The sequence below is a fragment of the Theobroma cacao genome, chromosome 5 (genome assembly GCF_053813885.1).
Source record: "Theobroma cacao isolate CCN51 chromosome 5, ASM5381388v1, whole genome shotgun sequence".
NCBI classification, from domain to species: Eukaryota; Viridiplantae; Streptophyta; class Magnoliopsida; order Malvales; family Malvaceae; genus Theobroma; species Theobroma cacao.
This window is the reverse complement of record NC_142643.1, coordinates 39,029,952-39,046,274: the sequence shown is the minus strand read 5'-3', so window position 1 is coordinate 39,046,274 and position 16,323 is coordinate 39,029,952. Positions and strand designations below refer to the sequence as shown.

The window sequence follows — 16,323 nt, the reverse complement described above, 5'->3', positions numbered from 1 at the left end:
AACAAGCTCGTACGCTTCTAGCGAATGTGGAAAAGAAGAATTTATGTAACAGTCAGTATGTTTTTGTCCAGCCTGGAAAATGTATGGAAAGTTAAAGGTTTCTCCCTTTGCGTAATTGTTTATTGGTGATGCAAATACACAGTTTGAGGTGTTCTTTTCTCTTTGAAACTACTACTTTAGACACTTCAACAATTCAAGGAAACTAGGCATTACCGCGTTGTTTAGATTGAGATAATGAATTTGGACAGAAGCGACGACATTGAACCTCTGTCACTGTCACGGCTAAGTACCGCAAATACCGCGAGACTGTCACTTATAATGCTCCTGACGGTCCAATCCTTCCTACACATTTGGTTTATATAATAGAATTAAGATTTATAAATTATAAGACCAAGTTTTTTATATGCATTTGGTTCTTGTCATGTCTCATTGACTTGCTAGACAGCTGGTTCGTTGGCCATCACATATTTTCTCAGCTTTTTCCACCCAAAGTAATACTTTTTTTCTTCGTCTTTGTCAAATTTATCTGGCTTTGCTCTTTTTTGTAGATATAAAGAAAAAATTCTGAGTATGCTCCTTCATAGGTGAGAGAATTAATTGCTGAACTTATCTTTTCAAGAATCCTTCTCTTGTTCAATCTCATCAGTGAAGGTGAAGAAAGGGAAAATTTCTCATCTTTTGAGGAGGTACGCCACGCAAAACCCTTCCAATTTTAGGCCTTTTGGTTTCTTTTCATGCTTTGATGATGCTTGCTATATAAGACGCTTTTCTTTCTTCTCCTTCCATTGTTATTCCTTTTCTTTTCTGGTTTTCCTCCCCTGTTTTTCTCTGTCTTCTTTTTTTGTTTTACCCATAGCATTTTTTCTTATTCAGTTTGCTTCTCACAACTTAGAAAAAGAAAAAAAAAGAAAAAAAAAAAGAAAACGAAATGGAAATCGTTAGCTCCATTGTCACTAAGGCTGCAGAGTACACGATCTCTACCATCAAAAACCATGTCAAATACCTTTGCAATCATGAGAACCAGGTCCGGACCCTCAAGAATCAAGTTGAGAGCCTGAATGATGCAAGAGAAAGAGTACAGCATTCGGTTGATGCTGCTATGGGAAATGGGGAGGAGATTGAACACGATGTCGACAAGTGGCTGACTACCGTCAACAAGAAGATCTCTGAAGAAGTAGAGAAAGTAATGCAGGATGAAGAAAAAGCAAAGAAAAAGTGTTTCCTTGGCTTGTGTCCTAGTTTCTGGACTCGTTACAAGCTTAGCATGGAAGCCGAAGAGGAGGCGAAGGCTGTCGCTGAGCTACTCAAACAGGGCAAATTTGACAAGGTTTCGTATCGTGCAGCTCCAAAAGGTATCATGGTCGCATGTGTTAAAGGTTTCGAAACATTCGAGTCAAGAACGATGGTTTTCAATGGAATCATGGAGGCACTGAAAGATGCTAGTATCAACATTATAGGGGTGTACGGGATGGGTGGCGTCGGCAAGACCACGCTAGTCAAAGAAGTTGCCAAACAAGTCAAGGAGGGCAAGTTATTTGATTCCGTAGTTATAGCAACTGTAACTCAGACCCTTGATGTTGAGAAAATTCAAAACCAAGTTGCAGACTTATTGCGTTTAAAATTTGAGGAACGGAGTATGGTTGGAAGGGCACTTAGACTACGAGAAAGATTGCAGAAAGAGAAGAAGATTCTTGTTGTTTTGGATGATATTTGGGAAAGATTAGATCTCGAGGAAGTTGGGATTCCTTTTGGCAATGAACATGAGGGATGCAAGATACTGCTAACGTCTAGGGATCTCGAAGTTCTATCAAGTGGGATGGATACTCAGAAAAATTTTGCGGTTGGCCTTTTAAATGAAGAAGAAGCCTGGGACCTGTTTAAAAAGATGGCTGGTGACTGTGTTGAAAGTTGTGATCTGCAGCCTACAGCTATGGAGGTAGCAAAGAAATGTGCGGGACTGCCGATCGCCATCGCAACAGTTGCTAGGGCTTTGAGAAACAAACGTTTGTTTGAATGGAAGAGCGCATTGCGTGAACTAAAGAGACCTTCATCAAGAAGCTTCACAGGGATAACAGAGGCTGTATATTCAGCTATAAAGTTGAGTTACGATTATATAGAAAGTGAGGAAGTTAAGTTGACTTTCTTGCTTTGTAGTTTAATCGGTCATGATGGTTTCGTTAAATACTTGTTGTATTACATCATGGGTTTGGGTTTCTTTCATGGTGTCAACACAATAGAAGAATCTAGAGACAAAGTATTGACAGTGGTGAGTAAGCTCAAAGCGTCTTGTTTGTTGCTTGATAGTTATAACGATGAACGGTTTGATATCCATGATGTTGTTCGGGATGTTGGCATATCAATTGCATCAAGGGACCACCATATGTTTGTGTTAAGAGATGGTGATGTGCTAAAAGAGTGGCCCGATAAGGATTGCAGTGTGATTTTTTTAAGTTCTCCTAGTATCAGTGAGCTTCCTGATGAGTTAGGGTGTTCACATCTTTCCTTCTTCTTTATGAACAATGAAGGTTCAGTGCATATTCCAGCCAACTTCTTCCGGGGAACAGAAAGACTCAAAGTCCTACATTTGGCTAGAATGCAGTTTCAATCTCTACCTGTGTCAATTAATCTCCTAACAAACCTTCACACGTTGCGTTTAAATCGATGTGCGCTGGAAGACATAACCATAATTGGAAAGCTCAAGAAATTAGAAATCCTTAGCCTTGCAGGCTCAGATATTAAAGCGCTACCCAGGGAGATAGCACAATTGACTCGGTTAAGGTTGTTAGATTTGAGTCATTGTGCTGAACTCAAAATCATCCCACCAAATATCTTATCCAATTTGTCCAAATTAGAAGAATTATATTTGGAAGATAGCTTTGTTCGATGGGACGATGGAGTACTTGGTAGTGAAAGAAGAAATGCTAGTCTTGAGGAATTGAAGCATTTGTCTCATCTAACCACTTTGTATGTTAATATTCCGAATGCCCAAATGATTCCAGAATGCCTGTTCAGTGAGACATTGGACAGATACAAGATTTTTATAGGTGATGGTGCCTGGGAGAGGTTCTCTGAGTATGAATGCTCAAGAACACTGAGATTCAAGTTAGATACAAGCGTTTACTTGGATCATGGGGTGAAAATATTGTTGAAGAAGACACAAGATTTGTATGTAGATGAACTTGAAGGTATCGAGAATGTATTTGCTGAGTTGAATATTGGTGAAGATTTTCCACATTTAAAGAAGCTTCACATCCAAAATGGTTTGGAAGTCCAGTATATAGCAACAGAGAAAACTCAGTTTTCTCAATTACAGTCCATGACACTCCAAGATCTGCCGCAGCTCATTAGCTTTAGCTCCGAAGACAAGATGAATTCCACATCCCAGCAGGAGCAGGGGAATACAAGCACCAAGCCCCTTTTCAATAAACGGGTATTTATTTATTTAGGGAGCATTTAATGGCTTAATTATACATTTCACATATATATATATCTGTTTCGCTTCCCATTTCATTTTCCAACTTTTGCTTTTATTCATATCATAATTGCTAAATGCTAAAGACCAAAAGGATCAAACTCTGATGCTGGCTTTTGATTCTTTGGCTCTTGCATCCATAGAGAGTGATTTTATTTTTCATAGTTTTGATTATTAGCTGGGGCAATTTGAAGAGCATGATAGTAGAAAAAGGCACGTACAAGTTAATTTAGATTTTATTTGGTTAACACTTTTGCTATTTTCTATTTCCTTTCAGAAGCACAAAACATGTTCGAGGATTATACACAAAATATATACTTTATAAACCAGCTGTGTTATTATTGGTGTTACATTTTAATTATTTGTTAATTTTAAATCTTTTATGATATTAATTTTATTTTTTGCCTTCAATTTATAAAAATTCCTCAAAAAGTGAAAAGCAAGTAATAAAAGTATCAACCAAATGGGTTATAATAACTTCTACATCTAACTAAGAATACATAGTGACTGCAAATATGAAGTGATTTTACTTGATTAATTGATGATCTTTTCGCTTGCATAAACGGTTAGTCTAAGAAGCTAAGGTGTAAACCAGTTTTATGTATTTGTGTTTTTTTGTTTTTATTTTTTATTAAATTCAGTGATATCTCCATACTTATAATTTATGTCATGGATAATTAAAAATAACAAATAAAGATTATAATTTTAGAAGAACCTATCAAAACATAAAATTTTACAAAGAAAATCAATTAGTTAAATATAATTTCTTTTGATTTTGTTGTATTACTAATATTATCATTAATTAATAATAGTTTTTTCCTCGTTAAATGATAATAATAACAAAAAATATATAATTTTGTTTAAATTTAAACAATATAACAATAAATATATAATAAGTAATAATTAATATGTGTTAATGTTATTAAAATAAACATAATAAAGTAAAACATTTTTGTCGTAAATAAATTAACTAAATGTAATCTTTAGGTTTATATCTTAGTGATGTAACTAATGTTTTACTTCAAAACTTTTCTTTCCTATTCTAATTAAGACTTTTACAAATACTTAGACTCCAAATTGAATTAATGTCTTATGCTTAAAAGTTATAATGTCAAATGTTTATTATCTAATATATAATAAGTAACAAAAATAAATTGTGATCACTTGATATATTTTCATCGAATTAGATAAAACACTTGTTCTTTTTGGACTTCACATTTTAAGATATACACATATATTCTCTTGATTTTTAAGGAAAAAGGATTTTACATGTGTGCAGATTGTGTTCCCTCAATTGACAAGCTTGCGATTGTCCTCAATTAAGACCCAAAGGATATGGCACACCCAGCTTTCAGAGACTTATTGTTTTTGCCTTCCGAATTTGAAGACCATCATCATTGAGGGCTGTCATTACTTACAACATCTGTTATTACCCTCTGTTGCTAGAAATCTGGTACACCTCGAACAGTTTGAGATAGTAGATTGCAAGTGCTTAAGAGAGATAATATTTACGGGGGAAATAAAAGAACAGGAAGATGTAATTTGCTTCCCTCAATTAAACTCCCTGGTAATAAAGGATCTTCAAAATCTCCTCAACTTTTGCTCAGGAAATTATAATATTGAGTTCCCCTTACTGAAAGTGTTGACGATTGAACAATGCCCTAAATTAAAGGAATTCATTAGTGAAACTAAAATGGAGGGGAAACATGAGTCCAGTATACAGGCTCTCTTCAATAAGAAGGTGAATTAGTCTTTCACTCTTCCTGGTCTGTCGTACTCCTTAATTTTTTTGCCTTAGTTTCATGAACTAACACTGGTAACTTTTTACTTATCGGCACAAATTATGTAGGCTGCAGTTCCTAGCCTGGAAAGGATGACATTCTCCCAATTGAGCAATGTGAAGAAGATGTTCCATGATGAACTTCTAGCAGGTTCCTTCAGTAAATTAAAAGAAATGACAGTTTCTTTTTGTGATGAGTTATTGGCTCTTTTCCCATCTAATATGTTGGGAGTACTTCAAAGTCTAGAAAACCTTAAAGTGTACAGATGTGATTCACTAGAACAGATGTTTGAGGTTGGAGTTGGAGGGTTAAATATCAAAGAAACACATGCTGTAGATTCTCAACTAATGGAATTGTATATTTATAATCTACCAAAACTGAAGCATGTATGGAATAAAGATCCCCAAGGAAGTCTTACCTTTCAAAATCTACGAAAAGTAAGTGTTTGGCGTTGTGAGAGTCTGAAAAATCTATTTCCAGCATCAATAGCCAAAGATCTTCCCCAACTCGAATATCTAACAATAAGTCATTGTGGGGTGGAGGAGATTGTGTCGGCAGGGGATGGATTGGAGCAGCCGGTTAGGTTTAAGTTTCCTCGAGTGTCTTCACTGGCGCTTACAAACCTAACGGAGCTGAAATGTTTCTATCCAGGGCAACATACAATACTCTGGCCGATGTTGAAAAAATTGGAGACAGCTTGTGCTACTTTAATAAAGATAATAGCTTCAGAAGGCTTTAGTATCCATGACAGACGGGAATTCATAAAAGGACAACCACTTTTCTTGGGTGAAGAGGTATGATTCTGAACCTTCACTATTTCAAAACTGAAACATGGACAGGGTCACATGCATGGCATATCGATATCTGTCAGTAATACGTAATTTTGAAATTTAAAGTATGATAAATTTTTTAATTTGTCATCAATTAATAATAATAATAATAATAAAATTAAGAAGCATATGTATTAAATGAAAAAATTCAGTTTTAACAGAATTTATGTCTAGCTCCGTCATTAATTTCAATTTTAACTTATAAAAACATTAAATTTGTAATGAAAAACGCTTTTTCCTACCAATAATGCAAAAGGTTTGATTCTTGAAATATAAAATTTAAGTACACATAAGTGAATTTTGACAGTGTCCTTTTTAAATTTTTTAGACATTTTTTATATCAATCACACTCCGTTTTATGATTTTCGTAACACACTTTTTAAGGTTTTGTTATATAAAAAAATGTTGTCTAAAAAAATGTGATTAAAATTCAATTTTGTTGTAGGATCTGTTGCATTTCTATATTTTCTGGTTCAACAAAACCTTCCCAGATTCCTACCTTCTTAAAAATACTGCTATGGTCTCTCCGCTCTATTAATGAAACAAATAATCATCTTATCATACGTTTTATCTTACCCACAACAAATACAATATATGATAAAAATCATCTTATCCTACTCTTAATATTTGCACACCAAACATTGGAGAAGATAGTGTTGTTTAATATAATTCATTTCCTTAGCTTTATCTCATACTCTTCCCTCCTTTTTTTTTTCTTAGTCCTTCTTTAACTTTTAGGGAGATTAAAAAAAATTTGATTTTGATTTATTTTATATTAAAATTTAAAATTTTTTATAATATAGATTTTCAATGCTTTTTAACGCAAAAAAGCCAAAAAAATTATGAAAAGTAGATTTTATCTTATACTCCTTCCCTTCCTTTTTCTTTGTCTCTCCTTGACTTTCAAGAAGATTAAGACGAAAACTTTTGACTTTGATTTATTTTATATTAAAATTTGAAAATTTTTTTGTGATATAGGTGTTCAATATTTTTTAATATGAAAAAATAAAATAAATCATAAAAAAAATAAGTTTGTAATATAAAAAAAATAAGACTATTAAGTGTCTAAGAAAAATAAACTTGATTTTGGGATAGCTAAAAAAATAACAAAGAAAAAGAAAAGGGAGAGTACTATTTCATACTATGAACTACCGTAATAACTAGTTTAATTAATTGCTTTTCAAAAAAAAAAAACTAGTTTAATTAATTAAATTTCTCCCTTCATTCTATATTTTCTAAATAGCAGCTTAATAGATTATCATAGATCTTTTACACTTATCCTTCTCTTAGACAACAACTTTTTGGTTTTTGGGCCATTAGAAGCTCATTAAGTCTGCAACACAAAACTTGTATTACATTACGATATCATTAAACATTTTATTTATACCATTTTGGTGAAAATTTATTTTCTTGCATAAAGAATTATTGTATTTAGTTTTATCTATTTACAAATGGTCAAAAGATCAATTCAGTTTTTGTACTTTTCAACTTTGTTCAATTTAGTCTATGTATTAAAAATCGAAGCAATTTAGTTCATTGATTTTGAAAATTGCGTCAATTTAGTCTCTTCTTTAACGACATCCAATTTTGTTGTTAAAGGATAACGTTAGTATTGATGTGTTATATTTTAATAACGTGGCATGTCACAAGGCATAGAGTGATGACGTGGCAATGTCATGTGGCACTATACGATGACGTGGCATTAACATGCTGACATGCTATTGCCACGTTACATATAAAAAAATTTTTTTAAAAAAAAACTATCATGGTATAGGTACTCAATTGAACAAAAATATATAACACAGAAATTAAATTGAACAAAATTGAGATATTAAGAGATTAAATTAAAAAAATAAATATATAAGTAGATTATTGATATATTTATTAATAAGTCAAATATTTAAGTGTAAACAATTTATGGTGTAAAAAAATATATATAAATATTTTATTTATTTATTTATTTGATTTTAGTATATGTAAATTAATTTATCGTTTTTACAAAAATTAAGTTTGAATTCTCTTTTTATAAAAAATATTTTTAAAAAATTTTATATCTGAAGTCAAATTTAGATAAATAACTTATATTATGTTAAAATAAAATAATATAAAATGATTAAATATTTTTTTATTTATAATAGTATAAAAATATGAAATTTATTTAACTTAGTTTTTAATTTGAGTTAAAGTCAAATTAGTAAAATATATTGGTTTAATTTCTTCTTTTAAAAAATTGAATGAAGGAGATATGAAGTTAGCAATGATTGTAAAAATAATTTCTCATTTTAACTTGCTTAATTTGGACATGATAAACTTTTATTACAATCATAAAATTTGAGTTTCACCTTTTCAATTTTTTATTTTGTTTAATATTTCAAGTTATATTTTTTAAGTTGAAATTTTTTATATTAAAGATTATATTTATGGTTGATAAAGTTAAATATAATTATAAATATTTGTATTATTTTATTTTATTAATAAATTTTTTGTAAATTTAAATTTAACAGAATTTAATTGTTGTATTTGAATTTAAACAAAATCGTTTTATAAGAAATTTTGAGTAAATTTAAATAAAAAGTAAATTGGGTAAGAGTTGAATAATTTTCAAAGAATGTGTATTTGTAAATTATAGAAGTTGTAACTAAATCAACATATTTAGTTATTTTATATTGTTTTATTTTAACGTAATACAAGTTATTCATCTAAATTTGACTATAAGTATGAAATTTTTTCAAATTATTTTTTATCGAAAGACAATTTAAACGTAATTTTTGTAAAAATAATAAATTAATGTAAATATTTTAAAATCAAATAATTAAGTAAAAAAAATATTTTTATATATTTTTTAACATTGTAAATCTTTTACATTTAAATATTTTGCTTATTAAGAAGCATATCAATAATTTATTTAAAGATTTATATTTTTTAAATTATTTTTCAATTTAGTACTTCAACATTTCGATTTTGTTCAATTAGTTCTTGTGTTATATATGTTTGTTCAATTTAGTCCCTATGATGTGGTAAATTTTTTTTTTTGAATATTTTGACCTACCACAGGGCATTGACATGTTGATTTAGTCCTTATGACGTGCTAGAATTTTTTTTGAATTTTTTTTTATTTGCAACGTGGCACTGACATGCATGTCAATGCCACATCAGCACTACCACGACGTTGTATAGTATCACGTGGCATTGTCACGTCATCACTCTATGTCACGGAGTATACCACGTTATCAAAATGTGACACATCATCGTTGACGTTATCTTTTAATGACAAATTTAGATGTTATTTGGAGGAGGGACTAAATTGATGTAATTTATAAAATTAAGAGATTAAATTACTTCGATTTTAAGTACAGAGATTAAATTAAACAAAATTGAAAAGTACGAAGATTAGATGGTGCTTTTGACTTTCTCGAAATGAATGCCCAAGGCACAATTTGATCCTTTAATGTTTGATTTGAAAGATGTATACATTCATAAATTTAGATTATCTATTACTTCTAAAGGAAGATTATCTCTACCGTCATTATGCATCCTAAGGCATACTACTTCTTGGTATGTATGAAAAAAAAGGATAAACACTTTTAGGTGTTTGAAAATCTCAAATTCTTTTTAACAGAATTAAACTAGTCCAAGCAATGTAAAAATTAATGGGTTGAGGAGAGCATTAACCTGAACTTGTATAGCTTTCATCTATATCTTTTATGCATGCATATTTATATATATATATATATATATATATATATATATGTGTGTGTGTGTGTGTGTCTTGACTAAGAATAACTTTTTTTTTCTTTTGACCTTGTTTTTTTTTAAAAGGCCTTTTAGAGCAACATTGACTCTGTCTTTTTCTTATTTGATTGGTTTCTTAGGTCATTCCCAAATTAGAGGAGTTGCGGTTATCAAAAATGGATGACATTGCAATGATAAGTGATGCCCAGTTTCCCGCTGACTTCTTTCACCATATTAAAGTTTTTGAGGTGGGAGGCTCCAATTTTCCAATTTTTTTGGTCCAAAAATTGCACAATCTTGAAAATATTAAGCTCTCTCATTGTGACTTCGAAAATCTAGTCTTTTGTGAAGGAGATGTTGGTGAAAAGCCTGATGCTGGGATACTCTCACGAATTAGAAAATTAAAATTGGAATTTTGTAAAAATCTTACATATATATGGAAGAAAAATTCAGAGCTGGGCCCCATTCTTTCTAATCTGGAAACTCTTGAAGTTGTGGGGTGTGATGATTCGATATTTTTTGGACCCTCCTCAGCATCTTTTCGAAATCTCACAACTTTTGAAGTGCAAGGGTGCGAGAAGATGATATATTTATTTCCACCTTCAGTAGTCCAGAGTCTAGTACAACTAACAAAAATGACGATACAATACTGCGAGAGGATGACAGCAATAGTTGCAAACGAAGGAGATGAGAGTGAGATCACTTTCAGCAAGTTGAAATATTTAGAACTCAATCTTTTACGAAGCCTCGAAAGCTTTTGTCAGCGGAATCACACCTTCACATTTCCATCCTTGGAAGACTTAATTGTGATTAGCTGTACTAGTTTGAAGGTTTTTTCTCAGGGAGTTTTAAGCACCCCACAATTACAGAGAGTAAAAGAATCACGTTACGATAACAAAGGGCGTTGGGCTGGTGACCTTAATACCACCATACAACAGTTGTACACCGAAAAGGTATGAATTAATTCATGACGCTTCGATCCTGCTACAATTTATTTTGTAAACTGCTGCTCAATTTTACTTTTCTGATTGAAATATTGTCTTCTTTCATTGTTTTAGAAATTAAAAAGATATTAGTTCAATAACTAAAGAAGAAGGATTATTGTTGTTATTTGTATTTGTGCTTAATGTTATGTTGTACCAGATATAACTATTGCAATATATTGGGTTTGTTAGGGTGAATATCATTACGGAAGAAATTTGGAGCTTTCAGACACATTTTCTGAGTTGATAGAAATATGGAATAAGAATCCTCAGGAAATTTTGGACTTCAAAAACCTTACAAGTTTGAAAGTTTGTAATTGTAGCAGCTTGAAATACATTTTTACCCCCTCAATGGCTTTGAGCCTCCAGCACTTATTCAGATTAGATGTAAAAGAATGTCCCTCGGTGGAAGCAGTCATCATGGAACACGGAGTCGAGGAGGAAGCAACGACAGATAAGGTCACGTTCCCTAGGCTCAAGTACATAATAATTGAGTCATGTTCCAACTTGACAAGTTTTTATTCGGGAAGTCGAGCTCTTAAATTTCCAAGGTTGGGCACAATTAGGATAGTGGACTGTCCAAAAATGAGTACATTTGCTGCTTCTTCATATTCAAGGGACAAGGAGAAAGAGACGGGTGGTGATGGAAGTGAAAAAGGGGATATTACTGCAACTTTTTTCAGCGACAAGGTCAGTTTGTTAGCGAAGATTCATTTTTATATTTTTGCAAGATTTTATTTCCTCTCTTTTTTATGTACGTCCGTCACTTAAATTCTACTTATACATGCATCTCTTTTGTTCTTGTTTCTTTATATGAGTGTAGAATGAATTCAAATTTAGCTCTTTTAAGTAATATGAGACGCATACATCTACCATTGAATCAAATATTTAAATGTTTTTTTTTTTAGTTTGATCAATTTTATTGCATGGTAACAGAAAAAAAAAAAAGAGTTAGACAGTGTTAAGTGTGACTGAAAAGAAAAAAAGAGATAGTGTCAAGTTTGATGGTATCAATATACAAAGAAATGACTACAAGTACTAACTGCCTTTATCTCATTTCTTTTATCTATTCTTTTAAAATATTTCTTTCCTTTTGTAATCACATAAAGTTTTTTTAATATTTTAATGTATGTTTAAGACATTTCTTACAAGTACCCACCTAGGCTCGTGGATTTGTTCCGATTAGGTTTGGGCTTAGGCATATATTTTAAGTTCAAGTCTGACTCGAACCTACCCAATTAAAATATTTTTTGTGGAACAATATATTTTATTTAATTTTGCTTTTCAAATATAATTAAAATTTATTATTTTAATAATAGAATAATAGTTAAATGAATAAGTTGAACCAATTTTGAGCTTGATTCTTAGAATGGGAGGCTCTATAGGTTTTATGTACATATATATATATATATATTTATCTTTCAATTATTGCTTTTTAATCTTACTGTTGACTATCATGCCTTATCGTTAACATATCCATTCTCTGAAATCACTGTTTTCAGTTCATTTTTATTTTTTTAAAGAAACGAAAACTTTTTCATACTAATGAGAATTATGTCGGCAGGTTGTGTGTCCCAAATTGTACGATTTGGAGCTGTCCTCAATTAACGTTCAAAAGATATGGCATATCCAACAATTAGCATCCTCTTATCATGTTTACAATTTGACAAGGATTACGATACAGGGGTGTCACAATTTGAAATATCTGTTTCCATCTTTCATGGTAAAACATTTTATGCAACTCCATAGACTTTCGATTTTGGACTGTAAGATCATGGAAGAAGTAATCCTCATGGAAGGATTGACAGAAGAAGAAAAGATGAGCAGCATGTTGTTCTCCACTCTAAATTTCCTAGAGCTCAAAGACCTTCCCAAACTCAGAAGATTCTGTTACGAAACTAACAATGAATTCCCCTTTTTGAAATCGCTCTACCTAATAAACTGTCCTGTATTGAAGACATTCTTCTCTAAATCTATGATTGACGAAGTTGGGGATGAACCTCAAATTGATCAGAATGCACAAGGAAATAACTCGGCTCTCTTCAGTGAAAAGGTGGTTTCTTTTCTTGTTTTTCCTTTACCATTCTTTTCTGCGCGAATTCTCCTTTTTGTTTGTGACTTTTCTTTCATCTGTTAATTTCACTATGATGCCTTGTTAAGGTTTTTTTTTTTCTTTTCAACACTTAAAATTTGTTATTTTCTTTCGTATTTCATTTATTAACCCAATTAAATGAATATCTTAGGTGGTCTTCCCTGAGCTAAAGAAGTTAACAATCAAAGCTATGAGGGACTGTAGAAGGATATGGCAGGACCAACTCACTGTGAATTCGTTTTGCAAACTAAATAAGATACGGGTTGAAGGTTGTGAAGCACTCCTAAGTGTCTTCCCGTTCAACATGATGGAAAGACTTGAGGAACTAAACAAATTGCAGATTGTGAATTGCGATTCATTAGAAGAAATATTTGAGCCACAAGCACTCATTGCTAATCAATCACATGCAATAACAACTACTCAATCGATTGTGGTTGAAACAGAGACTAAGCTTGTATTTCCCCGAGTGACATACCTTCGACTTGAAAAATTGCCCAAATTGAAAAGTTTTTACTCTAAGATACTTGCCACAGAATGGCCATCATTGAAAAAAATGGAAGTGATTGAATGCCACAAAGTGGAGATATTTGCTTCAGAATCTCTTTGCTTTGGAGAAACATATACAAAGAGTCAGGTTGAAATCTCGAATCAGCAGCCCTTGTTTCGGGTCAATGAGGTATGAATGCAAAACTTATAAAACTCTTTGTCTTTTATAATTTAACCAATTACAACTCTTGGTTTTTGTTTAACACGCATGTTAATCATTCAGATTACGTTCCCTATTTTAGAAGAATTAAGATTGAAGCAGAACGATACTGTGAAAGGGACATGGCATAGCCAAGTACTCTCAACAAAATGTTTCAAGAAACTGAAAGTTCTTGAGCTCATGTGCATTCCTGAGAAATCAACTGTTCTTCCATATTGCTTCATCCAGTCATTACCAAATCTTGAAAAGCTAGTTCTGAGTGATGCTTCCTTCTGTCAAATAGTCCAGTCTGAAGAACTCAGTGGTGAGGAAAGACATGCATTGACACTCACTCGGTTAAGTGAATTGAGGTTGTCTAAACTTCCAGAGCTAACACGTCTCTGGGAGGAAGAGTGCCAACCCATGCCAATTTTCTGTAACCTGAGAATTCTTGAAGTGCTGGAATGTGGCAAATTAAAGACTTTAGTGCCATCTTTGGTGTCTTTGGAAAATTTAACAAATCTGGAAGTTTCAAGATGTCATGGATTCGTAAATTTAATAGCATGCTCAACGGCTAAGAGCCTGATGCTACTGGAGAGAATGAGCATAACTGATTGTGAGATAATAGAGGAGATCGTAGCATGTGGGGGTGATGAAATGGAAGGTGACATTGTTTTCACCCGACTGAAGTATTTGCAACTAAGTTGTCTACCAAGTCTAGCAAGCTTTTGCTTAGGGGATCACAACTTTGAATTCCCAGTCTTGCGAAAGGTGATTGTGAGAGAGTGCCCAAAAATGGAGATTTTCTGTCAAGGAGATTTAAGCACACCAGAACTGAAGCAAGTGCAATTGACAGAGGAGGAAGAAAAAGGAAGGTGGGAAGGTGACCTTAAAACTACTATAAAACAGCTGTTCGAAGAAATGGTATGCATCAATTTAAAGGATTTTCCTATGTTTTCCTAGTTTTCATCAGCCTACTAATTATTACAAAATGAAAATGACTGCCTTTGCTATAATTCTGCCCTTTGAAGCTATAGACATAAAGCTTTTAATGTCTTCTCTTTAATAATGAATTTTATTACAAAATGTAACTTGGTGTATTTTGCCGCATAACTAATTGGTTGTACCTTTGAATATGTTGTTTCTTATGATCATAGAATGCTGGCAATTCTGAAGTGACTGAGGTTACCAATTAGTTGCCCAAGCTGGAATAAGGCAATATGCATGTTTTGGTGCCTATGAGACAGGCTCATTTTCCTTCAATTGAAATCCGATGGTAGTTAAGTACCTGTTCTAATTTCATAATTCTTCATTTGTCTACTTTATTTCATCCATAATGGAAAACTTGCAATTTATAGACTGACGATTGATGAGATGCCTTTTGATTGCAGATTGAATTGCTCTAGTGAAGAATGAAGCTGCCTAGTTGGCAGCCGCTGTCCTTGGAAACCCAGAAGGTTATTTCATTTCATTACTTTCAACTGTCAGTCTTATATATGATAGACCATATATGATGGTCCATGGTTGTTGAATAGAGATGTCAAAATTGGCTCCCTGTTTGAGCTTCTCCAGAGTTCGGTACTTGCCAGCAAGTATCTCTATTTTGCCGCATCCAATTACCTACAATTGTATTAATGATGGTCATTCTCTTGGAGTAGAAACACTTCAATTTGGGTCCCTGGAATGTTACCTTCGGGAATAAAGACATGATGATTCAGTTGCATTTATTGCATGTAACTTATGAGTTCCAATTATCACCGTTACATGTTGCATAGAAGACGTTCAAAAAACGATCGCAATTTCTAATTATGAGGATATTAACTTTTTTAAAGTCTTCACCTCTTTATGTAAATTTGAAATATGTTTTTGTGTAATTTGAATCTCTCCAATTAACTATCAAGAATTTTTATATAAAAATATCTCACATAATTAAATATGATATGAATTAATATTAAAAATATAGTATTGTTTTAAATTTTAATGTATGTGATATTAAACTTAATAGTATTTGAAAAAAATTCAACTTCTAAAACTCGAGGAAATATTAATTTCATATATCAAACTAAAAATAACATAAAAAAATTCATAATTTATTTCCTTGTCATTGGTGGCTTTGACTAAGAAAATCAAAACTATTACTATTTACCTTTTTTTGTTAAAAATCAATCTTTTTAAAATTTTAACGTGAATTTATAATAATAAAAGTAAAAAATCATTATTATTTCTATACAGTTGTTTGTAAAATATTTTAAAATAATTTGTATCCTTAAACAACTTACGTAAAGTTAAAATTATAATTTAATATTTTTTTAACAATCAAACATATTTTTATACAAAGAAAAACCGAAAATTTTGTCAACTAATAAATCTCAAGACATTGACATTTAATCTACATATGACTTCACTGAGATCACAGCATCATCATGTAAAATAACATTCTTATTCAAATAAATTTGGATTGGAAGGAAACTTTTTCACATTCGTAAATACCCTCATTGCATGCATTTTCACCCTCGAGAGGTTACTACCGGCTAAGCATTTGACCGGTCTAGAGCAATGACAGAAAAAGCTTGTAATTTGCAAATCATCCAAGGAAGGAAAGACCAAAGATGCAATGCAATTCTGCAACAAAAGAAATCATTCACTCCATTAAAGGAAGTGCAAACTGCTAAATCCAAGCTCCATTTGTGCTGAATGCCGATAGTTAGAAAGTAACTGTCCTTGGTAGCTTCACTGAATTACAACAAC

The 16,323-nt window shown here is 31.9% G+C and overlaps 1 protein-coding gene across 2 annotated transcripts; it reads left to right on the top strand.

The window, feature by feature from the left end:
- Positions 1-514: 514 nt before the first annotated feature.
- LOC18599403 (uncharacterized) lies at positions 515-15,298 on the top strand. 2 transcript variants are annotated; one of them, XM_088806936.1, is made up of 10 exons: positions 515-3,430; positions 4,752-5,213; positions 5,322-6,047; positions 9,956-10,768; positions 10,991-11,488; positions 12,363-12,851; positions 13,042-13,566; positions 13,660-14,499; positions 14,733-14,851; positions 14,967-15,298. In XM_088806936.1, the coding sequence occupies exons 1-9, from the start codon at positions 929-931 to the stop codon at positions 14,769-14,771; spliced, it is 6,894 nt and encodes a 2,297-aa protein (XP_088663062.1). In that variant the 5' UTR covers positions 515-928; the 3' UTR covers positions 14,772-14,851; positions 14,967-15,298. The 2 variants fall into 2 exon arrangements, with proteins under 2 accessions (XP_088663062.1, XP_088663061.1); XM_088806935.1 differs by having other exon boundaries at positions 14,733-14,854.
- The last annotated feature ends 1,025 nt before the right edge of the window (positions 15,299-16,323 follow it).

Excerpts from the sequence above, each read along its gene's own strand:
- LOC18599403 (XM_088806936.1), top strand. The coding sequence starts at position 929 with ATGGAAATCGTTAGCTCCATTGTCACTAAGGCTGCAGAGTACACGATC. Across the intron at positions 6,048-9,955 it reads CACTTTTCTTGGGTGAAGAG|GTCATTCCCAAATTAGAGGA; the intron begins GTATGATTCTGA and ends TTGGTTTCTTAG. Across the intron at positions 11,489-12,362 it reads CAACTTTTTTCAGCGACAAG|GTTGTGTGTCCCAAATTGTA; the intron begins GTCAGTTTGTTA and ends TTATGTCGGCAG.